This window comes from Macrotis lagotis, chromosome X, assembly GCF_037893015.1.
Source record: "Macrotis lagotis isolate mMagLag1 chromosome X, bilby.v1.9.chrom.fasta, whole genome shotgun sequence".
In the NCBI taxonomy this organism is placed as follows: domain Eukaryota; kingdom Metazoa; phylum Chordata; class Mammalia; order Peramelemorphia; family Peramelidae; genus Macrotis; species Macrotis lagotis.
In genome coordinates, this window is record NC_133666.1 from 132,630,137 (window position 1) to 132,656,439 (window position 26,303).

Sequence of the window (26,303 nt, forward strand, 5' to 3'; positions counted from 1 at the left end):
ATAAATTTATTTTTTTACTGATTTATAATAATTTTATTTTGACAGCAAGAAAAAGCCTTTGGCTTAATAAAATTAGAAAATGGTAAAATTTTAAAATAGCATCCAAATTTATTGATTTCATAGATTTGTCAGCTAGAAGAAGCTATTTTATTATATATTTAGAGGATGGTGTTCTGGTTATATTCTCTGTGTGTGCACTCTGCATACACCTTTTATCTGTTATAGGTTACTTTTTGATGCAAACACTACAAAGGATTGGAGCTACAGGATGGTTTGTGTCCAAGAAGGTGTTGTCGTTTCTTTGGTTGGCTATTGTTTCTCCAGGTGGTTATTTTTGTTTTTTTTTTTTTTAATGTTAGCATGATTTCAAAGGCTTTTTGGCAAATTGAGTATTTCTACTATGTGATCTGATGACTTTTATTTTTAGGTTATCATTTTGGGTTCTTAAAATAACATTTTCAATCATTACTATATAGAAATGCTAACATTCTAAATTTCTGGTTGCATAAGCATTTGGTATGTATGTGTGTGTGTGCATGCACATGTGAAAGATTTGAGATAACATTGATAGCTAGAAGCTTGATTTCAGTGTAATTGAAGTGCATGGTTTTAATGCTTTAAACAATTGTTTCTTTCGCAACTTGTCTTGTGCATCTATGATTTATGTTGCTCTGTGGTTTTACTCTTAACCACTATTGTATGACTTAGTCCTCTTGTAGTGCATGTAAAAATACTTTTCACAGATTTTCTTTGATCATCTACTTTCAAAATAATCAAAGTGATTTTTTTTTTTTTGGTTGCATCTTGCTTGGTTGTCACCAAAGTATTTCACTTAGTTGCTTTGATTTCCTCAGAACAGTTTCACTTTTTGTTTATTTTTAGGGAAGGCAGCCTCTGGAGTGTTCTGGTGGTTAGGAACTGGATGGTACCAATTTGTTACTTTGATTTCTTGGTTAAATGTGTTTTTACTTACAAGGTAAGGAAACTTCTCTAACATCAATTTTAAATTTCAAAAGGGAGGGTTCATTTTGCTATTAAAATTCATTCACTTTAATTGTGGGTTAGGAATCATGTTTTACAAAGTAGTATGAAGAGCAATCAAAATTGGTTTTCTTGTATTGGAATTTAATGGATAAGGAATGACAGATCATTCTTTGGACTTTATTCAAGGAAGTTTTAATCACTCTACCATTAAGTATCTTACAGAAAGTAATGTCTGTTGATTAGTATCATGGAACGATCCAAGACAACATTATAATATTATCATAGCAATAGCAACATGTTAAATGAAGAAGGATTTAGAACAAATCACTAGAATATACACATTTCCAGTTATCAAAAATGTATTATCTGAAAATCTTAATGAAACTGAAGATTTATGCAGGTAACTCTTCACTCCTCTATGCCTTTCCTCATCATACATAGTTCATAGTACAATAGCTGGTAAACTTATGTGTTTACTAGTCTATAATAATTATTGTGACATTAGAAATCTATAGTTTATCTCTACTTTGAAATATTGAAATCTTTACTATCTTTACTGTGAAATTGAGCAAGTGCATAGAAATCATGGGCCTTTTAGAAACAGCAGTATTTTTTAAGGGCAAAAGGTGTTTTATATAAATTGCCTAGACAGAAAATCAGTGTGGTGAACATTATCTTTCCCTGAAAATCCCTTCTCTTCCTAATTTTTTCTCCCAGGCTTCAAGGCTTGCAACTTCAGTGTCTTATTCCACTCTTCTTTCAAACCCCAATATCCATTCTGATGCCAAGTCCTTTCCATTTTACATTTGTAATACATCATGTGTTTTCCTTCTTTTCTCATCTGCCATCACCAACTTGGTGCAAGGAGGGCATAAAATAGTCACCTCACACTTCCAGTTGACCTCTGCCTTATATCTCCTCCTACACCAGACCATCTTCTACTCAATTATCAAAATGATCTTTGCTAGTCTAACTATGTCACTCCCTCATTCAATCAATTCTGATGACTCCCAGGTTGCCTCAAGGGTTTAAATATACAATCCTCTTTATAGTCTTTATAGCCCTTTATAACATGGTCCTTTCCTAATCTTTCCTGGATGCCTTTAACCTCTCCCATCTACGTATTCCACAGTCAGTGACCCTACTTCCTTGCCACTTCTTTGCACAAGACACATCTTATTTGTTCATAATAGTTTAAATGTTGTCCTCCCTCATTCAAATGTCAGTTCCTTGGGGGTAGGGGCTACTTTTACTTTAATTTTGTATACTAGGCATTAACACAGTGCCTGACCCATAGTATTTAATATACATTTGTTGGTTTATTTTTCAGCTTCTATTTATTGCAAGTAAACATGTTCTTTTTATTTCCAGGTGCCTTCCAAAAATTTGCAAGTTGTTGCTGTTACTTATCCCACTTTTGCTATTGCTAGGTATGTGAAGTTTGTTTTATCTTTTTTAATTGGTCATTTCTGTTCATTTAAATTGATTATTCGTGTTTACTTAAATGGATAATTCATGTTTAATTTTTAAAGATATATTCCCTTATTTTTCTAGTTAAATATAATCTCTTGTATACATTTTGGAATTAGTTTTTTTTAACTTATTGACTTTTGTTTCTTGCCTAAGGGATAGGCCTTTATTTATGGAACATGGAAAGTTTCCTTTCATTCTTACCTATATTTAATTGGACAAGAACACAGAAGATAGATGAGTCAAAATACTTCTTTAAGCCTGATTATTCCAATGTTAATCAACCTACTAAGGTAAATTATTAGACTACTTTCTTAGATAGCTGATTCAGTGTTTTACTCCACACAGTAAATTAGTCAAATTATAAGCAAATAATAAGTTATGGAGTGGGAGGAGCATTGTTCTTTGAATTTATTGATAAAATTTTCAAATAAAGAAATTTTGTAACTTTTTACTTGTTTTAAAATAGTTTTGACAATATATTTTAAGGCATTGCTTTCCTTACATTTCTCACTTTTCTCTTGATGGACGTTCCTACCCCTACTTACTCCCATTATTTAGCTTACTTTTGATTTAAAAATAATTTCTGTTTTCATTTTACTGGAGCAAAGTTTCCTTAAAGTTTTGTAGACAACCTTTACAAAACCTCTACTTGATTGTTTTTAACAATGGAGTTTCTGGTTTGAACTATTTACTAGTATTTTACCAAGCCAGAGAAAGGACAGGTGAATAAGAATTCTTTGATTTTGTTTAAGATCATTGTTGGTTTAGACTATTTTTTCTAAAATTACTTCAGCATTGCCTTTGGATTTGAAATCACTTGGAAATAATAACATTAAAATAACTACAATTGTATCTTGGTAATATTTATACCAATCTTAATAGCTAAGTGTTTTTAAGGAACAGACTGGGTTATGAAGTAGGAAACTTTTTTCCTTTTTTAATTATGACAGATTTATTAATTTATTTTTCTAGTTCTGTCAGAAACCTGCATAACAAACCAGAGTATGATTTTCTGACATTGCAACCGAAATTATAGAAATTTTTATTGATATTATTTTTAAAAAATTAGAAGAGAATCCATTTGTGATTTTTAGCTTAACTTGGTGCTTTTACTTTTCATCTGAGTATGTAACTTCCTATAAAGTAATCTCTCTAAAGTTAGACATTATTAAAATGTTTATTAAATTACTTAATTCATGTTTGATATGCTAAATAGTGACCAAATGAAATTAGCAATTGAAAAGTATTGTGCATTTTGAGTTCATTTACTTTTAACTTTCCATTCAATCTTGTTTGTTTTTAAGATGGATTTTATGACTTTCCAGCAAGAAAATGAATTCCGTATATTGAAGTTGGAAGAGCTTCTTGGAAAACTGTCTGTAAAGGACAAGGTACTTAGAATGACTATTTTCATCTTTCATAATGACAACTAATATTCAATTTCACCTAAAAGAATTTTTAAAATTACTTAATAATTATTCAGAGAATTTTTAAACTTTTTTGTTCTGGAAGCTTTTATATTGTCCTTAGGAAAGAGTGTTTGTCAAAAACCCTTGAAAGTGACTTGGGGTTACTAGTTTTTATACTTCATAAGCAATTTTGCCTATTCTTATTTCTAGATCTCTTTGATTTTAGCTAATGAACAAGTGTAATTTTTAAGTTTATACTATGTACTATAATATATTCCTGTGCTACATGCTATGGGATAAAAAATGTCCAAGACTGTTATCTGTCCACCTGGTTCTAGTACCAGCACTAACAAGTGAAACCTTTAATATTCTTCAGTTAGATTTTTTATGATAATACCAAGGAAAGATTGTCATCTGCACAAACTCTTATCTTGTCACCATTCAACAAACTATTCAACAAAGATTTATTAAGTACCTACTATATGTATGGATCTGTATCTTTGAAATAAACCTTTGCCACTCCAACCCTAAAACAAATTGAATTTCAAGTTTGGAAATGGGAAAGCTATGTTCATGGTTTTTATACCTCTGGTTCTCATAAAACATGTTTGATTATGAAGAAATCTTTTCCATATTGTCCACGTCCAAGGAAAAAAAAAAGAAAAAGAAAAGAGATAGAAGAAAATATTCTTTATCTCTATCCTGAATCTGTCACTTGTCCCTCTGGAGGTAGGTAGCATGTCACCCTGAGTCCTTTGTAATTATGATTGGTGATTGTGTTGATTAGAATGCTTAAGTCTTTTTGGGATGGCTAGGCGGCCAAGTGAATAGAGCACCAGCCCTGGAGTCAGGAGGACCTGAGTTCAAATCCCATTGCCTTGCAAAACAAACAAAAAAAGTATGCTTAAACCTTTCAAAGTTGACTATCTTTAAAACTGTTAAAATTTCAGGCTGGTATTAAGTAGATTTTTGTCCTGGTTCTTCTCACTTCACTTTTTATCAGTTCATACAAATCTTCCCAGGCTTTTGTGGAACTATCCCTGTCATTTTCTTTTTTGAAAAAAATTGAATATTTTAAATTCCAGATTCTCTCCTCTTCCCAGCCTTTTCTCCTACCTATTAAGCAAGCAGGAAATAAAAAAAAGCAATCCTTATTGTAACATGAAGTCATACAAAACAAATTTCTTCATTAGCCATAATCTACAAGAAAGAAAAAAGAAAAAGCATAACATACAGAGCCTATCTACTAGTAGTCTTCTATCTGGAGGTAGATAGCATTTATTATCATAAGTCCTTTGGAATTGTAATGGGTCATTGTGATCAGAGTTGCTAGGTTTTTCATAGTCAAACAGCTTTACAATATTACTATGTAGATTCTTCTCCTCGTTCTGTTCACTTTACTTTGGGTTTTTTTTTTAGGTTTTTTTGCGAGGCAAATGGGGGTTAAGTGGCTTGCCCAAGGCCACACAGCTAGGTAATTATTAAGTGTCTGAGGCTGGATTTGAACCAGGTACTTCTGATTCCAGGGCTGGTGTTCTATCCACTGCGCCACCTAGCTGCCCTTCACTTTACTTTATTAGTTAATAGTCTTCCAGTTTTTCTGAAACCATCCCTTCATAATTTCTTATGGCACAGTAGTATTTCATTATATGAATATACCATTATTTGTTCATTCCCAGTTGAGGGACATCTTCTCAAATTTTAATTCTTTCTTAGCACAAAAAGAATTGCTATAAATATTTTTGCAGATGTGGGCACTTTTCCTCTTTGTCTCTTGGCGGTTTAAGCCTAAAAGTAGCATTATTGAATGAGAGAATATGTATATTTGATAGCTTTGGGGCCATTGTTCCAGTTTGCTTTTCAGATGGATTAGATTAGTTCATCCCTTTACCAGCTGTGCATTATTGTAACTATTTTTCCCTTTCATTCTAGGTTGTATCGTTTCCTTTTTTTGTTCATTTTAATCAATATGGTTGGAGTGAGATGATACCCCAGAATTGTCTTGATTTGCATTTTTCTGATTATTAGTGATTTAGAACATTTTTTTTCTATGGCTAATGACAACATCGAGTTCTTCCACTGAAATTTGCTTATTCGTATCCTTTGAAATTTTATCAATTGAGGGTTAGGGAATGGCTATAATTGTAAATTTGTCTCAGTTCCCTGTATATTTTAGTGATGAAAATTTTGTCAGCTGCAAAAATTTTGACTGAATTTCTTGATTTTAATTTCAACTGCCTTGGTTTTCTTCATATTAAAACTTTTAATTTTATATGATGGAAATTATCCATTTTGTTTCCTATGAATCTTTCTATCTCTTCTTTGATGATGAACTCTCCCTTTATCCATTTATCTGGCAGGTCACTTTTTCCCATGTTCCACAAATTTGCTTATAATATCACCATTTATGTCTAAAATACATGGCTATTTTCAGCTTATCTTGGTATATGGTATATAGTATAGGGCATGAGATATTTGTCTGTACCTAGTTTCTTCCAGACTACTTTCCAGTTTTACAACTATTTTTGTGAAATAGTGAATTTTTGACCCAACTGTTAGGATCATTTGGTTTATCAGATATTAGTTTACTGTGCTTATTTTCTTCTATATATTATATATCTTATCTGGTCTACTGATTAACCAGTTGTTTGCCAGATTGTTTAAATAATTATAGCTTTGTGGTATGGTTTGAGATCTGATACTGCTAGTCCCCTTTCCATTTTTTCCATTGATTTTCTTGATAGTTTGGATCTTGATAGTTTTATTATAGTTTTTTCTACCTCTGTAAAGTAATTGATAATTAGATAAGTATAGCAATGAATAAGTAAGTTAATTTAGGTATTGTCATTTTTATTGTGTTGATTTGACCTATCCATAAAGCATTTAATATTTCTCCAATTATTTTGATTTTTTTATTTGTGTGAAGAGTGTTTTGTAATTGTGTTTGTATATTCCTGTGTCTTAGTAGATAGACTTTCAAGTATTTTTATATTGTCTTTGGTTCTTTTAAATGGTATTTATCTCTTTTTGTTGTTTTTTGTTTTGCAATATATAGAAGAACTGCAAATTTGTGTGGGCTTCTTTTATGTTCTGCAACATTTTTAAAGTTTTTAACGTGCCAGTTTTTTAGTTAAGTTTATAAGTTTTTTTAAAAAAAATAAACCATCGGGGTGGCTAGGTGGCACAGTGAATAGAGCACCAGCCTTGGAGTCAGGAGTACCCGGGTTCAAATCCAACCTCAGACATTTAATAATTACCTAGCCGTGTGGCCTTGGGCAAGCCACTTAACCCCATTGCCTTGAAAAAAATCTAAAAAAAAAATAAACCATCAAATCATCTTCAGAGAGTATTAGTTTTGTTTCCTGTTTGCCTATGCTTATTCCTTTTTCTTGTCTTAGTGCTATAGTTAGCATTTCTAGTTCAATATAGAATAGTAATGGTGGTAATGGGTTTCATTGCTTCCCTTTCTCTCTCCTCCCCTGCAGTCTTAGAAAGAATCCTAGTTTATCTCCATTACAGATAATACTTGCTATTGGTTAATCCACTAGCACTATCTTGTTGTCTACAATGCATTAGATTTTAATTATATAAAGTAATAAGACCAATATCCTTAAGCCACACACTGAAATATGATCATTTGTAATCAAAGGAGATGCTTCTTCTAATTAGGGCATGAGGATCTATCGAATCCTTAGTCTCAGATTATAGATTTAAACTCAAGGTCACAGTATTAACCCTTAATCATGGTTTAAATGAAAGTTTCACCATGATCTAAGATAGCTAACTATGTGATGGACATAGTCAATTGACAACCAAGTTATTGAGTAGTAAGTAATGCTGACTCTTTAAAGACAAAAGTATTATTCTTTCCCCTTTCCTACTCTCTGATTTATCCTAGAGATTACTTTTTAATATTTTTAAGATTGTGATAATAAATTTAATCAGGTTATTTCTGTCTTTGGTTGGAGTGGTTTTATTTCAAGAATTGGGGTGCATAGATTTCCTGTAAATGAAACCTTACTAGAACTTAATACCTATCTTGGCATATGTATTTCTCCAAATTAGCTTATACTTAGAATGTTAAAAGATAAATTTGTATGTTCTGTTTGTTTATTGTTTTTATATTTTTCAGCTTATCCAGGAAGAATTAGATCAGACTAAGTCAAGAATAAATAGGTATGACTACTTTTAATATGTTTTGATTCTTAGGTACTTTTTTCATACTTGAGATAATCTGGTGATTACAGGATTCTTAATATTTGTGTCAGTCTTGATGTTAGGTGAGATCATGATATGGTTTTGTTTTTTTGTGAGGCAATGGGGTTAAGTGGCTTGCCCAAGGCCACACGGCTAGGTAATTATTAAGTGTCTGAGGCCGGATTTGAACTCAGGTATCCTGAGTCCAGGGCCGGTGCTCTATCCATTGTGCTACCTACCCACCCCTATGATATGGTTTTAATATTCAGAGCACACCTCAATCCCAGCAAGACATTGAGCTTTGGGATAATTTTATTTTTTGGTACTACCTAAGGCTTCTGTTGGTGGAATGTCTTCAGAATTTTTTGGATTACTGTAAACAAAGTAGGATTAATAACAAATGTATCGGGGCAGTTAGGTGGCGCAGTGGATAGAGCACCGGCCCTGGAGTCAGGAGTACCTGAGTTCAAATCCGGCCTCAGACACATAATAATTACCTAGCCATGTGGCCTTGGGCAAGTCACCTAACCCCATTTGCCTTGCAAAAAACTAAAAAAATAAAAAAGACAAGTATATTAGAGAATTACAAAATAAATATTTTGATTCACTCTTCCTCTATGGGGGGGTGAGGAGGAAGAGAGAGAAAAAGATCTTCAGAATGTAGGTCGAATTAAGAATTCCTAGAATATAGCTCTATCTTTTACCCTTTTGTACTAAAAAAATTCTATTATTTCATTTGTTTCTTTAATTTAATATTAATGATGTTTTTTCCTCTAAGGGCATTATCATTATACATATTTACAGTAGTTTTCATTTGTTCAATTTTCATGATGTGATTTTTTTGTAAGATGCATTTCATCCTCATAGACTTCATTTTTGATGACTTAATTTATTTTTGCTATTTAATGTGTTGGGTTAAATTTAACTTTTAGATTATGTAAAATGTTTTTTCTGCATTTGGTTTCCTAGTGGAGTTGAGGAACAACAACATCTTCTGTCCAGGGTTAAGCATCTAGAACTGGAACTGGGTCATTTGAAATCAGAATTATTAACTTGGCAAGGCTTGAAGACTAGCTGTGAGAAAATAGAGACAATGCATGAAAAAGTAAGTATTTGGTTATTGGCATGTTTTATGACCTGAGATATTAAAAGTGGATAAGTATTTCTTAAATTCATGAAATGAAATTATTATTATGGCATATATAGTTTTCAATATTATATTGTAGAAAACTTCTAAATGGATTCATAGATTTTAGTGGTAGAAAGAACCTGAACGATTAATCAGTCCAGCACTGTTATTTTTATAGATAAGGAAACTGAGGTCCAGAAAGATGACTTTTTTTGCTTTAAAGTTAAACACCTGGAAAATGAAAGAGCTGGGCTTTGAAATTAAGTATTATGACTTAAAATCTAATGCTGTTTGTACCATACTGTATTATAATTGCAGATTTTCCTCTTATGTCAACATCAGTAGTATTATAGCCTAGGAATTTTGTTTTATAAAATATAACAGAATGGCATTTTTCCCTGAATTTTTGAGTACATTTATTTATTAACAGTGCATGCCAATTGTGAAACAAATTGGAACCAGGCCTCCTCAACTTAATACTGGACATAGATTTTTATGCATTAAAAGAAAACAGGATATAAACCAGTATAGAAGATTAGGTAATCTGGTTTCTAATTGGAGTAAAGGTTAGGGAATTTCCAAGTTGAGAGTGAGAGAAGAAGCATAATCACCTGAATTCAGAAAAAGAGGTCTCCCATTTCCCTCCCAAGTGACTATATTTAATCAGACGAACAAGCAAATGGTAAGTGATTGACTAGTAAGGAGCCAGCTTTCAGATAAGACATATGGGTTGCTTGAGATATAATTGTGAAAAAATTCTTTGCATAAATCTTTTGGTCTGACTGGTTTTCTGGTCAGCATAACCTAGTGGTTTTTTTTGTTGTTGTTGTTGTTTTTAAGATTTTTCAAGGCAATGGGGTTAAGTGGCTTGCCCAAGGCCACACAGCTAGGTAATTATTAAGTACCTGAGGTCGGATTTGAACCAAGGTACTTCTGACTCCAAGGCCGGTACTCTATTCACTGCACCACCTAGCTGCCCCTATAACCTAGTCTTCTAAGCAACAGGTAGACACTGTCCAACTTCTCAAATATATGGGGGTAAGATCAAACAATGCAATAAAATTTTCTCCTAATTCCCATAATTGAATAAAGTTTTCTCCCAAGATTGAAACTGGACTAGACCCATAAATAGAATGGGATTTCAACTAGATCCAGAATTGCGTCACAAGATGGAGTCAACATGGTTCATACAATTCCCACAATTTTCTCAGTGATTTTTCTGGGTTTTTTGGTCGTGTGCGTGTGTGTGTGTTTGTGTGTGTGTGTGTGTGTGTGTGTGTGTGTGTAGACATCTATCCAAAGGTCCATAGTTTCAAGTATTGGTCCCTTACACAGCATTATTGGGGGGGGGGGTTGCATTAGTTTCAGGAAGTTCACCTAGAGTATTCCTACATCTCAGGTTTCCTGGCTCCCTTTCTTTGTTCTTTCTCTTGCCTCAACTCTTCAGGAGATATGTGAAGGATACTTTGCATCCTTTCTCCTCCTATTTTCTTCAAAAAAAGAATTTCCTGTACTTTGTAATAGATAACTTTCAGAAGTATTGAGATGCTGAGCTGCTCTGAAAATAATCTATCAAATTTTTGTCTATATCATTTCAAAAGAAAATTGATTCCAGAATGATGCTAGCTAATGATTATTGAATAGAATATCTGTTAGCCAGTAAATTTTAGATTTAATCAACCATATTAAGTTGATTGCAAATAATAAGTGTGGAGAAGCTGAAGACTTTGTGGAAACAGTGAATCATCCTTGGATTTTTCATTTCAATTTAACATATGCTTTAGGCAATTACTATAATGAGGAAACTAGTGATAGGAAGATTATTGAGACACAATCTTATAATAGACACAATCTTATATACAAGTTAATGTTGAGATTGGGGAGGGAATGTAGACGTTTGCACAGTAATGGTAGAGTAAGAAATGAGGTAGATTCAAAGTCCAGGCAAAGTGATGAGAAATTTCAGGCAACAGAAACATTTTTAGCTGAGGTTGGGAGTAGTGAATTAATTAACAAGCATTTATTAAATCCTACTACACCTAGTATACATTATACTGTTGCCAAGTCCTGGAGATACCAAGAAAGACAAAAGGCATTCCTTATTCTGAAAGAACTCAGTCTTCATTGGTGAAAATCCTGGGCGGGGGGGGTGGGGGGGTGGTGAGGTTTCACAAAGAAGGTAGCTCTTGATCTGGGCCTTCAGAGTAGGGAAGTGTGGAATCTGTTCTAGCAAGGAAAGATGTAAAAATTTGTTTAGAACAAAAAGTAGATATGGCAGCAAGCAAGATGAATAGGGGATCAAGGAGTGTTCTAGAAAGACTGGTATAGAGTACATGAAGGAGAATCTATATGTAGGGCTAGAAAGGGACTTTGGAGACAGGTAATCAAGAGTCTTAATGCTAGGTAAAGAGTTTATATTTCATTTTATAGAGAGAGGTAGCACTGAAAGTTTTTTGAATGAAAGAATAACCTGATCAGAAGAGTACATTAGAAGCTTTCTTAGGCAGTCTTGATGTTTTATCCTTCATTCTTGAAGAAAGACCAATGATGTCAGGGGGGTGATGTCATGATAAGCACACGAATTAGATTTGAATGAGGGAGGTCCTGTGCTAAGTCACCAGTCTCACTTTCTCCTCTGGAGCCATCTGGGTCCAGTATATGAATCAGGACAATAAGTTAGAAGGAATTGACTGTTTTTTGGAGGGAACCATTTGACTTGAACATGTTGAGTTTCAAGATTGGTGGGATATCTGGAGTGGAATATTTAGTATTAGGTTGGAAATATAGAGGTCTAGAGTTGATTATAGCTACTTTTTGTTGTTTTCTCTATGACCACATATATGATACTAGCAGTAATTCCTAGTTCCACATCTGCAAAATGAATTTGGAAAAAATGATTCTAATGTCCATACTACCTTTTGATTCTAAGGCTTGATATATTTCTCTATATTCCCACCTACCCAAATATTACTACATGTTCATTTCTCCTGTTTCTAGGCTGATTCTTAAGTGTAGGGAAAAAAACTGTTCTGTTTTCACAATTGCCTTGATAATTTTATATGAATAGGTGAACTGTTGCAATTTGAATTCACTTCTGTAAATTCATAAATCCCTTCTTCTAATTTTTTTTTAACTAGGTAGATACCCAAATCCGGGAAACTATCCAACTTATGTTTTCTGATGATCAGCAAGGTGATTCTCATGAATGGTTGCTACAATGGATTTCTTCCAAATTTGTAAGCAAAGGTGACTTGCAAATTTTATTACGGGATTTAGAGCTGCAAATTCTAAAGAATATTACAGTCCATATGTCTAGGACAAAACAGATTCCAACTTCTGAAACACTGATAAATACTGACAGCATGAGGATTTCTGGCATAACAGAAGCGGTAGGTAAAAAAGGTAATTTAAATGCAATAAAGCTCTGTGATGAAGTGAATTGTCTTTGTCTTAAGACAGACCTTCTAGTATTAGCTATTCTTATCAAATCATTTGGTCCCTATGTTTTAAGGAGAGCATTTGAAAAGAGCTCTTTTTTTTGTCACGTTCTCTTTGCCTATGTAGCCCCAACTTGTTCTTTAGTTATATGCAAATCTTCCAGTAGCATAGCGCAACTTACTGTATGAGGATAACAATTCTTTGAAATATGAATTCTCAGAAATGTCCAGTCTGATTTGTTTTATTTAACTATACATATTTGATTCAAGCGAGTACTTGTGCTCAAAGGGGACAGAGGAATGAGTTAATCTGTAGTCATAGATGTTTTAAAAGGAGGATCACAAAATCATTTTTAAATGCATAAAAGTTAAGATAATGATTCTTTATTTGTATCTTGCGTAAAGACATTTCCAAACTATCAAAGATTAAATGTTTCTTTTCTATATGACTTTTCTATTCCCATGAATATTTAGCAAGCACGCATTATTGTTAATAATGCTCTGAAGTTGTATTCCCAGGACAAAATGGGGATGGTAGACTTTGCTTTAGAATCTGGAGGTAAGTAAAATCTTGTTCACATCAAAAATTGACCTTTTATTCAGGGCTAATACCAAATGTGGCTTGATTTGTACTTGAAATGATTTAGGCAGAGTTATAGAATAATAAATGTTCATATAGCTTTAAATTCAGGAATAGCATATTAGGTTTTTTTTAAAAGAATTTTTTTATTTTTATTTTTTTTTTAGGTTTTTGCAAGGCAATGGGGTTAAGCTAGGTAATTATTAAATGTCTGAGGCCGGATTTGAACTCAGGGACTCCTGACTCCAGGTCCGGTGCTCTATCCACTGCGCCACCTAGCCACCCCCCTTAAAGAATTTTTTTAAAGGAAGATTTTATTTATTTTGAGTTTTACAATTTCCCCCCTATTCTTGCTCTCCCCCCCCCCACAGAAGGCAGTCTGTTAGTCTTTACATTGTTTCCATGGTGTATGTTGATCTAAGTTGAATGTGTTGAGAGAGAAATCATATCCTCAAGGAAGAAAAAATAAAGTTTAAGAGATAGTAAAATTATATAATAAAGATAACGGGTTTTCTCCCCTAAATTGAAGGTAATAATCTTTGGTCTTCGTTCAGACTCCACAATTCTTTCTCTGGATACAGATAGTATTCTCCATTGCAGAGAGCCCAAAATTGTCCCTGATTTTGGCACTGATGGAATGAGCAAGTCCATCAAGGTTGATCATCGTCCCCATGTTGGTGTTAGGGTGTTCAATGTTTTTCTGGTTCTGTTTATCTCGCTGAGCATCAATTCATGCAAATACTTCCAGGCTTCCCTGAATTCCCATCCCTACTGGTTTCTAATGGAACAATAGTGTTTCATGACACATATATACCACAGTTAGTTAAGCCATTCCCCAATTGAAGGACATTCATTAAATTTCCAATTCTTTGCCACCACAAACAGGGCTGTCATGAATATTTTTGTACAAGTGATGTTTTTACCCTTTTGTCATCATTTCTTCAGGGTATAGACTCAGTAGTGGTATTGCTGGTTCAAAGGGTATGTACATTTTTGTTGCCATTTGGGCATAATTCCAGATTGCTCTCCAGCAAGGTTGGATGAGTTCACAGCTCCACCAACAGTGCATTAGTGTCCCACATCTCCCACATCCCTTCCAACATTGATCATTGCCCTTTCTGGATATTAGGCTTTCTTAAAGAATGACTATTTAATAAATTTTTTGAAGTTAGAATTATAAGATTGCTGGTACAGTCAGAAAACCATTACCATAAAAGATGTCTAAATTTTAGCTGATAATGTATTATTGACATATTAGATATAAATTCTCTTATTAGACCACTAATCTAATATATACCAAGCATGTTTGATTTTGTGCATAGTACTGTAATGTGTCTATCACTGTGAAATTTAATACCAAAAAACCCTATTGTTATAATGGGACTTGATCCATTCTTTGAGGACAGTACCTGTGACTGACATTTATGTAACCCTTTAAAGTTTGCAAAACAGTTTATTATATCATTTGATTTGATTCTCACAATAGACTTGTGAGTTAGTTCAATATTATTCTACATAGTCATTTATTCTCCAAATCATAAGCACCTGATGTGTTATATGAGACCAGTGCCTAACAATCACTGGCACAGAGGAGGTGCTGCATAAATACTTGTTGAGGATGAATGTTTAAAAACTTAAAATGTCAGTGGCAAAATATGAAAAAATCAATGTTAAGAGGCACCTATAGATAAAATAAAAGATTACTGGTAGATGAGCTCTATGTTGGTAGCAGGAATTAAGATAAGGGAAAGTTGATTGTAGACTGGTACACTATATATATATATATTGCTGTAAGTTGTTGTTAGAAATGCTTTTCTGAAATATGTGGAACTTGGGGGTCTATTTAGATAGGCAGAGATTAGAGGAAAGGCCTTCTTCTGTAAGTAGAACAGTGTGATCAGAAGCAATGAGTAAGAGCCTGTTTAGGGGTCGATCAACCTAGGTGGAAGGCATCATTTGTGTGGACAAATTGTGATGCTTATATGTACAAGTACACACACATACACACCCCATAGTACTTTTTTATATTACTTCACAATTCCTGCCTCATTTTAACATAAAAAATTTGAAACAAGTTAAAACAATTTTGTTGTGTTCAGTCACATCCACCTTTTTGTGTCCCCATTTGGGGTTTTCTTGTCAGAAATAATGGAGTAGTTTGTCATATTCCTTTCTCCAGTTCATTTTGAAGATGAGGAATTACAGCAAACAGGAGTCACTCAGCTAGTGATTGTTTCAGGCTGGATTTAAACTTAGTTCCTCTTGATTTTAGGGAGAACACTCTCTGCATTAGCTGGGAGTTGCCAAATGCATGCCTCTTATTTATGGCATCACAAAAATGTGCATGCATTGCTTAACTTGATTTGCAGAAATGGATCCTAACCTCATGCAACAGGAGAAACCCAAAAGTTTGATTCTGTAGGGATATGTATATTGAACCAAATTGGACAGCAAAATCCTTGGATCCATTTTTATTTTTTCCTTTTTCCTTTTTTTTTTTAAGGTTTTTGCAAGGCAAATGGGGTTAAGTGGCTTGCCCAAGGCCACACAGCTAGGTAATTATTAAGTGTCTGAGTCTGGATTTGAACTCAGGTACTCTTGACTCCAGGGCTGGTGCTCCATCCACTGTGCCACCTAGTTGCCCCGGATTCATTTTTCAAAAGTCCTTAAATTGTTCCCAGATTATGTAGAAAACCTCATGTAAGATGGCTACTAAAGTAAAAAAAAATTTTTTTTTGAGGCAATCAGGGTTATGCTACTTCCTCAGCATCAGCTATCTAGTAAGTGTTTGAGGCTGGATTTGTCCTCAAATCTTCCTTATACTAGGGCCCCTGCTCTAGCTATTAATGCTACCTAGTTGCCTCTTGAAGTAATAAGTTAATAATTCAAGAATTGAGAATTTCATCCTTATGGGTACTCTTTCCACCAATGCAGATCATAAAGAGTCTGAAAATTTTCATGGTTGAAAAAAATTACCACTCTATTAGCCCTCTCTTTGATGATCAGACTCTCTCTGATCTTGGGCTAGTTCGTAAATAATAGATATATAAGCTTTTCTAACTGGTAACTTAAATTTATGTTGTGTTTTAGTGTTTGTTAACCTCCTTAACTCATTTTTTTGAGGATTAAATGAGGTAATGCTATATATTATCCTTATTTTAGAGATGAACTGAGTCTTAATTGAAGTTGTATGTGACCATCAAACAAGTCACTTAATTGCACAGAGGAGAGATTCAATGCCCAGATCTCTCTTAACTCCCAAGTCTAGTACTGTTATCACTGTATTACCTTACTTTTGAAAAATTGAGTTCCATGATATGAATATATTCCTTCACTTGATAATTTGTTGAATTAAAAATATGAGGTAGAAATTGGGAAAAAGAAATAGAAAGCTTTATACAACTCTTAATAAGTTTTGTAAGTAATATAGTAAATAAACATTTGTGATGTGTATATACTTATATATGCATTTGTGTTTATACTCTGTAAGTATATTGATAGTGTATTAACTATTTGATGTCAGTGATTATTTCTATAAGAGGTTGAAGACCATAGTGTGTATCAGATTCAGAGCAGAAAGACCAGGGCCCTTAGACTTCTACTAGTTACAACTAGTTCTCATTTTATTGATAAGAAATTGAGGGGCAGCTAGGTGGCACAGTGGATAGAGCACCAGTCCTGGAGTCAGGAGTACCCGAGTTCAAGTGTGGCCTCAGACACTTAATAATTACTTAACTGTGTGGCCTTGGGCAAGCCACTTACTTAACCCACTGCCTTGCAAAAAAAAAAAAACAAAAAAGAAAGAAAAGAAAAGAAATTGAAGGGCTAGGATTCAGTGAAAATCTTTTAATTCCAATACTCCTGTTATTACACCATGTTACCATCATATGAAGAGGAACTCCTGCTTGACTTAAGTCATTTAGGCATACAGCATTTCTTAGACTAGGTTTCCTTCCAGTTAATTCAAAATAATAAAATATTTACTTAGTTAAAATTGTTTTAAGGTTATGTGCTTAATTGTAATTCAAATCTTAGAATATTAATGTTGAACCTTTAATATTATAAATTCTTTGAGAATTGGTTATCTTAGATCAATTTTCAGATATTTGAGAAAAATTAATTTGAAAAACAAGATTCCCAAGACCAGATACATTATATTGCTTCTCAATGGTCAAATATGATATTGAAAGAAAATAAATGACTTTGTTTCTAAGGTGGTAGCATTCTGAGCACTCGCTGTTCTGAAACATATGAAACCAAAACTGCATTAATTAGTATTTTTGGAATTCCTCTGTGGTACCACTCACAGTCTCCTCGGATTGTCATTCAGGTGAGTGAATTTTGTCTGAAATAAAGTTCTGATTTTTTTTTTTGCAATCATTTTCCAGCTTAGACATTAAATGTCAACCAAGTCACTCTTCACAAAGAATTGACTTTTTTCAAGAGTTAAACTAAACCTAATAAATAGCTGTGAGTTCAAGAGTTGTACATTAAAACCAAACAAAAATCTTTTCCATGTGGTTTTTAAATTTTCTTTCGTAGTACTGTCTATGAGAGTGGAGAATTTCCAATCTAGTTTTAAAGATGTACATTTGGATAAAAGTGGTTTTGTTTTTGTTAGAATGTACCAGCTTTTTATACATTATTTTTGTAAGGTTGGTTATGGGAACTAATTTTGAAAAGTCTGACAGAAGATGTTAATTTGTTAAATATATTTATTTTACTATAATACTGAATACATTCCAGTGTAATTTAATGGCTTGCAGTTTGTGAATCTTTTATCTGGCTACTCTATGGCTCCCATGGTATTTCCTTATTGGTTGGGAGCCCACTATTATAAGTTCTGCTGCATCATGGCCCCCAAATAGAATGACACTTGGCCTATCCACTGTGCTGTGGCTCAAATTCATCCCTTTATTCCATTGGCTTCTTATTGTCTCCAAGATAAAATATAAACTTTTTTGTCTTTTAAAGCTCTTCACAACTTGGCTACTTTTGACTTTCCTAACCTAATTATGTACATTTACTCCTTTAATCAAACTATATGATCCAAGAAAACTGTCCCTAGTATTCCTCATACATAGAGTACCCCATTTCTCTTCTTTGTGTCTTCTGCAAAGTTGACTCATTGGATAAAGTGCCAGACCTGAAGTCAGGAAGATCTGAATTCAAAACCTCCTTTGAACTCAGACACTTAATTAACTATGTTATCCTGGGAAAATCACTTTGTTTGCCTGAGATTGCTACTTTGTCTGATGGAATTAGAGAAATACATTAGCTCAGACAAGGTATAATATTACTAATTTTTTTTCTTTTTTCACTTGTTTTTAATATTTCATTTATAGATGCATTATGAAGATATCAATGACACTATTGATCATTTAAGTATTACTTTGTTAATATACCATTCAAATTATTTGAAACATCAAGTGACATTTTAAAAAATTATGTTACCAAAAATCTAATAGTTACAAGAACCTCACACTTCACCTAGTCCAACCTCTCCTTTTAGAGATGAAGCTCAGAGAGGTACAGTGACTTGCATAAAGGTAGTGAGTATTCAGAGTGGAGTTTTTTTTACTCTTGTCCCCTGGCTTCAAAGTCCTTGCTCTTTGCTCTGAACCATATTAAAATAATCATTTTTACATTTGCAATTTTTCTTTTGACTCTACCTACATTAAATGTACTCTATTGACATTAACATGGATCTTTTTTTGGAAAGGTAGTGGGGTTAAATACTTGTCCAAGGTCACACAACTAGGTAATTATTAAGTGTCTGAGGTTGGATTTGAACTCAGGTCTTCCTGACTCCAGGGCTGAGGCTCTATCTGCTGCGCCACCTAGTTGCCCTGTTAACATGGATTTTTAGTTTATTAAAGATTTTATTTGAGTTTTACAATTTTTCTCCCAATCTTACTCTCCCCCCCCCACCATGGAAAACAATCTGTCAGTCTTTATTTTTTTTCCATGTTGTACATTAATCCAAATTGAGTGTGATGAGAGAGAAATCACATCCTTAAGGAAGAAACAAAAAGTATGAGAGATAACAAGATCAGACAATAAGATATCGGGGTTTTTTTTCTAAATTAAAGGGAATAGTCCTTGTACTTTGTTCAAACTCCAGGTCTCTTTATCTGGATACAGATGGTATTCTCCATTGCAGACAACCCAAAACTGACCCTGGTTAACATGGATTTTTAAAAAATTTTGCTCATTTATTTTGAGATAGCAAAGAACTAAAATGTAATCAGTGGTATTATCTATTTTTACTATAGTTACAAAACTATTTTGTAATGACATTTTACCAAAATAAAGTTCTGATCCAGTCCTATTATATTAGCGTTTATAAGATAAGAAAGAATTCCACCTACATTTGAAAATTTGTAATAGTTTATGAACTGTAAAAATTGTTTTAAAAGTCTTGTCACTATTTTATTTTGTTTCCTAGCCTGACATATATCCAGGTAACTGCTGGGCATTTAAAGGATCTCAAGGATACCTTGTTGTAAGATTATCAATGATGATCTATCCAACTGCTTTTACAATAGAACATATACCAAAGACACTTTCACCAACAGGAAACATCTCTAGTGCTCCTAAAGAATTCTCAGTATATGTAAGTATATTTCTTTGTTAATGTTTTTAGATAAATTAGGGGTTTCCATATATAGAAAATATACATGTAACAAAAGTCGGAGAGATTGAAAGTTAGCTAAGCAGCATCTAACATAGAAACGATGTATAATAAACCTATATTACCCACAAAGACTATTAGTAGCAGATGTACATTGTAGTCTTGTTCTATAGAACCTAGCCCCTTTTCATTCAACAATGTTTTCAAGGGAAAATGCATTGAAAGTATCAATTTGGGGTTACCATCTGTAATAAACTTAAGGGTTTTTTTGGTTTGTCTTTTGTTTTTGTTAGTAATACTCATGTTTAGAAGCATGTGTCTTGTGTTTCCTTAGTTTTTTATTTTTTGATAAGTTGTTACAGACACAATTTATAAGAAGTACCTTTAGCTACATAAGGGACAGAAATAATATTCATCTACTTTTTAAAGAAAAATCAGATTCAGATGTTCTGAGTGTATAACTGGAAACTTGAGAGTAGAAGGAACATTACAGTTCTTGACATGTCAAGAACCCCATTGATATAGTCTGGTAAAGCCTATCAGCCCCTTTCAAAATAATGTTTTTAAGTGGATGAAATAAAATACATAGGATGACAAAGGAAACCGATTATATTGAAAGTTTTCAAAATAGTTAAGAAATAAGCTCGTGGACCCCAGGTTAAGAACCCAATAACTCTAGAAAGAAAAGAATAATAGAGGGATTTTGGTAGCAGTCAGGAGTACAGAGATCTAAACTTCCTAGGCCAGAACTTAGTGGAAGGAGCAATTTCAGGGACTTTAGTCTCCCTAGTTTTCTATACTACCTCAAGACTTTTCTCTGAACTGACCAGTGATTGAGGTGTGTGTGGCGGGGTAGGCAAGGAAGAATGGAGGAAATGGCAATTCCTGTGACCAAATAGATATTTAGTGGCTACTGGCAGGAGAAATTCTTACCATCTCTTCCCCTAACCTCTAATCCTTAACATCTATTTGAATAAAAGTACATCTCTCTCTCTCTCTCTCTCTCTCTCTCTCTCTCTCTCTCTATATATATATATATATATATACACACACACACACACACACACACACATATATATACACATTCATACATACATATATGTGTGTATATGTATGTATAGATGTATATGTAAGAAGCATTAGAATACTTTCAACAAAAGATAAACGATGTGTCAAAATCAAAAGATATTTGCTTCCTCTTGGTATATGGTATGCTATGAGAAGTGGTTGCAAGACTTTGATTAGATTGCAAAGCACTTTATAGATCATCTTGTCTAGATCCTTCATTTTACAGATAAGGGAATTGTGCCCCAGAGAAATGAAGTGACATGTCCAAAGTAACAAATAATTCTAAGATATGGGATTTGATTCCAGGTTGACAGACTCCTAATCCAGATAGAACAATATTTTGGGAATTTGGGTAAATATGGAAAAAGTTTAACTATAAGCTTCTGACAACCTGAATAAGATATGGCTTGTTGGCTGGTTATTTCTTAATTTTTTTAATATATAAACTTAATGTTTGAAAAAATTCTAACCACAGTATTCTTATCTAACAATTCTTTCTTGACTGTAGGGTTTGGACAATGAATATCAAGAAGAAGGAATGCTCCTAGGAGAATTTGTTTATGATCAAGGAGGAGAATCACTTCAGATATTTCAAGCAATGGTAAGGGCCTCCAAGTACAGTTAGTGTATATGTGTTGTACTTAAGTTTACTAAAGCTTGAAACTGCATTGAGACTTTTAGGACTTTCTATTATAGATGTAAAAGTATAGCTGATTTTAAGGTTTTGTTGTGTGTGTGTGTATATATATATATTTTCACAAAATAAGGACATTTGACCATCTCTAAACATCATCCCCAACAAGTAGTCTAATGTTTTGCCATATTTGGAATTTTCCACTTAGAAAAGACTTTATTTTAGTGCATTTTGATGAAGTACACTGAATTGATTGGATTGAAGCAAGTCTGTGACAAATAACCAAATGGTTATTAGTGGCTTTATTTTTGGTGTCCTTACTGTTAAGTAATGTTGGGAATATTTTACCAATGAATACTGGCATCTGCAGGAGTCACTTGGAGATTAAATGGTTTGCCCCATAGGGTCACACAACCAGGATGTGTCAAGAAATAGCTTAGGTTTTTTTATGGCATTGAAACCAGTTCTCTGGGTCAGAGGCTTCAAACACAAGATCATCAACACTCCTGAGTGAGACCAACCAAATTTAAATGTAATTGTGAAATATTTATTCATTTAGTTTTTTACAAGGTAGTGGGGTTAAATTGCCCAAGATTACTCAGCTAGGTAATTATTAAGTCTGAGGCCAAATTTCAACTTAAGTCCTCCTAACTCCAGAGCCAGTGTTCTATCCATTGCACAACCTAGCTGCCTTAATTGTGAAATATTTAACAAAATAAATAAAAGTACAATTAAACAAAAATATCATTACTTGTTAAAACTTAAGTCAGATTGTGTCCCACAGATATCCTTAGGTATGCATCAGTAGCTGCAGTGTCTGTTGGAGTTTAGTATCACAGATTTATGCCACCCTGCCTCTTAAAGACTTTATTAAGTATTTAATTAGATTATTAATGAACCCAGTTGTGAGAGTTCATTTTTTAAATACAAAAAATAAATTCCGACTTGACTGAAAGAGCCCTTGGAGCCCCTCTAGCCCAGCTTCTGAGCCTGGAAGTGAATTAACCCTTTGTTCAACATTAAACATCAGAGCCCACATGAGAGCAGTGGTATTGATGCTTCATATTTTTAAGGAGCTGAATAAAGAACAAAATGACAGTCTTTCATTCATATATTATTGATTTGAGGACCCCTTCAAGTAGCTCAGGTTGAGATTCTTTCTCCTTCCTCAGCTGATGAAGGAATTCAGTTTAAGAGAAGTTCTTAGCTTGTTCTTGTTAGCTTAAGGTTTCTGGACCTAGGATTCAAATCTTTGTATCCTAATGGATTAATTTTCTTGTTTGTTAAGAATATGAAATAATTCAAATTTTGTTGTTGGTTTTCTTTTTTTTTTTTAAGAAGAGCCCTGAAAAAGCTTTCCAGATTGTGGAACTTCGGATTTTTTCTAATTGGGGCCGACCTGAATATACATGTCTCTATCGCTTCAGAGTACATGGAGAACTCCTCAAGTAAAAAAAATACTATTGACATTATTTTTCTTGTACATTTGTATATATATATATACCAAACAACCTGAAACACTGGACGAGGGCATGTTCTATCACAGGACAAAATTATCCTCTATAATAAACTTCACAAGATTACCAGCAAGACAATACATGAAAATTCAACTGATAAAATGTTCCCAATGCTCAGCTCACCATTGATAACTTTTTTTTTCCTTTAACAAATGGTCATGCTGAGAAACTGCATGCCTAATTCTCTGATTCACAAAGATCAGTTAACAGAACAGGTGATGTCTCTTGTACCCAGTTTGAATTGTATAATTAACAAAACCATTTACTTTTGTTATTCACCTTTCGAATCTGTGTTAACATAAAGTTCATTTGTACACTTGTATTTATTTGCCTGGTATCAGAAACAAGGCAAGTAGATGTTAAAAGGTTCCTTATGATTTTGGTCCCAGTACTTTGACTTTTTCACTAGATTTTTGACAACTTTTTTTGGTATATGTTTTTCCATCTGTTAAACCTTATATTTATCGCTGTCAGGGAAAACATAATATAGCCAAAATGTCTTTATCAGCAGCTTAAACTCTTAATCTTCAGGGATTAGTGAGTACTTGCCTTAACCCACACACAGATTTACTTTCCTATATTTGTGAGTTGGGGGGGGGGCAGGATTTGGGTGAGGGAGCAATACCTTTCAAATTTGTTCTCTGGTATGCTCTTCTTCTTGAGGCAGCTTTTCAAAGTAAATAGCGTCTTCAAATATTGGTTGAGCAAAATAAGAAAATTTTATTTAATTTGTTAGTTTTAAAAATAAACTGGACCTAAAGAGACTTCTCAGGTCTGAATAATGCTGCTTATTCCAATTACTCTCAGTTATATACTAAAAAGATAAAATTAAGATCTGAAAAAGATATTTTGCTTTTGAATTCTGCTGTAGAACCAATTCTGATATGTTCTAAACAGTTGTATTTTTATTCCACGTGACATTGGAAGTGTTTTAGCTAAAGTAGCTGGCAAGTTCAGCTGCCATTTTTACATTTTTAAAACCTTTGTTTTTTCCCTACAAGAGCATTTTTCCTGGATATATTTGGGATTTGCATTATCTTATACACTGCATGTAGCCCTCCTGCTTGACTGATCTTAGAGGCTTATTTGGTTGTGATTAACACTTGTGTTACCATACGTATTGTATTTTCGGAAAAGGCTTAAAAATATGGTGCTGACTGGTTTTCTGAATAGAGTTTTATGTATATTGCACAACAGTCCTCAGATATATTTAAAAACTCCATAAATTATAGCATTTGTTCACTATTTTTAGGGGTGAAACTAATGCCTATATAGAGAAGTTGGATAAAATATGTACAGGTATTTCATATATTATAGGTTAGATATATAAGTCAAAATTATCCTGTGTAAATTAAATTTGGGGACTGGGATGGGAATATTTTGAATACTAATTTATTTTTAAAGATGCAAGATAGGACTTCGTGCAATGTATTTTTGTAAATGCTTTTCAAAATATTTGTCTTTGGTAGTGTTTCTTTTGCTGCCTTCAAATTCATAAGATGCTATTGAGATGTTTAAATAAAGAGTTTGTAATTTTTAAAAGTGCATGTAATATTTCAAATTAATAATAAAGAATATATTTCTTTTCCATTTTGTTGTATCTGCCGCTTAAACTCTATTAATAACTTTAAATTGATAATATTTAATAGACACTTAGTAAATCCTTTGAGTTATACAGAAAATTAAAAACTTTGAAAACAAATGACCAAAGAGTAACAGAGGTTTTGCAACTGCTGTTAACTCTTAAAATCCCAAAGATTTTACACAGGTTTTCACAACCACAGTTAATTCTGAAAAAAACCAAACTGCTAATAGTGGACATAAAGAAAAAAGCTTTCCTTATTCTGTTGGAGGAAGAAAACCAGACATATGTGACTGGGCCTTCTTTGATACTGAGGAGACCCACTTTAATGTAGGTAAATCTTAATATATATATATATATATATATATACTAATTGCTACATAGTGAGTTGTAGCCCTGACCATGATGGGTAACAGCAACAATGAGACAAGTTTTATTCACAACAGGGCTTCATGAGCAGAACACGAGTTCTGCAGGTGCTTGTATGAGCTCAGGGATCTCCTGGTACCGATGTGTAACAATTCTAGGATTTTACTATCTGAATTCATCTAGCAGGTGAGTACAAAGGATTGTTACACCAAGCTCAGGGCACAGCTTGCTTGTTGGGCATCTTGCAGAGTGTCTCTTAATAGTACAAAGAGGGGTGGCTAGGTGGTGCAGTGGATAGAGCACAGGCCCTGGATTCAGGAGTACCTGAGTTCAAAACTGACCTCAGACTTAATAATTACCTAGCTGTGTGGCCTTGGGCAAGCCACTTAACCCCATTTCTTTGCCAAAAAATCCAAACAATAATAGTAAAAAGAAAGGGGTGGTCTTGGCATGAGAATCTTGACAAAATATTGTATAAAGTGAAAAAATAACTAAACTACAAGCATCTATCAGATTAGGGTTATCCAAGTCAAAAACACAGAACAAATATATTGGAAGCAAAATCCCTTATCAAATCGTCCCCCTCTTAAGAATTCTTCTCATTAACTAAAGTGAAAAGGTAAAAAGCTGTTCTGAACTGACCCCCCGCCCCTTAGTTCCTTAAAATCTTGGCACTGATAACAAAGGTGCTTAGTATATATGATTTATGCAGAATAACAATGTAATTGTAAATCCAAATTGGGGCTTTCTTGTATTATGTAATATTTAGGAAATCTCTTAAAATTACTTTCATTCCAAGATTATAGAATATGTCACCAACCATGAAAGCTGAAAAATGTAATCTGATCTACTTTTTCAGGGCTATTAAATGGCCAAGAGAAAACTGGATTCCCAGTGATTAGAACCTTAATCTTTTTATTTCACCTGTGAAATGACATTTAAAATAAACTTGAATGATAAAACTGATTTATTGCTTTGTCCACAAAGTGGAAAGTTCAAAAGAACATAATGTTTAACTACATTTTACAAGATATTTGTTATACAGGGTTAATTTGAATTGTCAACTCGCTGCTTTTTTTTGTGTATCTTTCAATACATGTCTCATACAAGCATGGTGATTTTTCATTGATTTACTGGGAAAAACTGAGGAAATTGTCTTATTATAAGATGTATAAAAGAAAATTTATAAATCTTGTTAGGAAATTGCTTCTGATTTTGCTTTTCCATGGCTACAAAATTAAGTGGCTAACACTCAAATTCTATTCTCTACCCATCTTGTTTGATTTTGTT

The 26,303-nt window shown here is 33.4% G+C and overlaps 1 protein-coding gene and 1 long non-coding RNA gene across 17 annotated transcripts in view; one reads left to right on the forward strand and one right to left on the reverse strand.

Moving 5' to 3' along the window:
- SUN1 (Sad1 and UNC84 domain containing 1) overlaps positions 1-24,641 on the forward strand; it is a 56,712-nt gene extending 32,071 nt beyond the window's left edge. For 11 of the 16 annotated variants that reach the window (XM_074201624.1, XM_074201636.1, XM_074201632.1 and 8 more), the window contains 13 exons: positions 226-324; positions 883-976; positions 2,356-2,414; positions 2,611-2,747; positions 3,762-3,848; positions 7,999-8,042; positions 9,033-9,168; positions 12,330-12,581; positions 13,104-13,188; positions 17,424-17,539; positions 19,658-19,825; positions 21,420-21,512; positions 22,884-24,641. In XM_074201624.1, coding sequence (XP_074057725.1) covers positions 226-324; positions 883-976; positions 2,356-2,414; positions 2,611-2,747; positions 3,762-3,848; positions 7,999-8,042; positions 9,033-9,168; positions 12,330-12,581; positions 13,104-13,188; positions 17,424-17,539; positions 19,658-19,825; positions 21,420-21,512; positions 22,884-22,997 — 1,484 coding nt within the window. In that variant the 3' untranslated portion in view covers positions 22,998-24,641. Of the gene's footprint in view, positions 1-225; positions 325-882; positions 977-2,355; positions 2,415-2,610; positions 2,748-3,761; positions 3,849-7,998; positions 8,043-9,032; positions 9,169-12,329; positions 12,595-13,103; positions 13,189-17,423; positions 17,540-19,657; positions 19,826-21,419; positions 21,513-22,883 lie in introns of those variants that run through there. The other 5 variants (XM_074201634.1, XM_074201630.1, XM_074201635.1 and 2 more) reach the window with 3 other exon arrangements.
- Positions 1-26,303, reverse strand: part of LOC141498446 (uncharacterized) — a 69,034-nt gene that overhangs the window by 41,396 nt on the left and 1,335 nt on the right. The gene's annotated exons all lie outside the window — the stretch shown is intronic.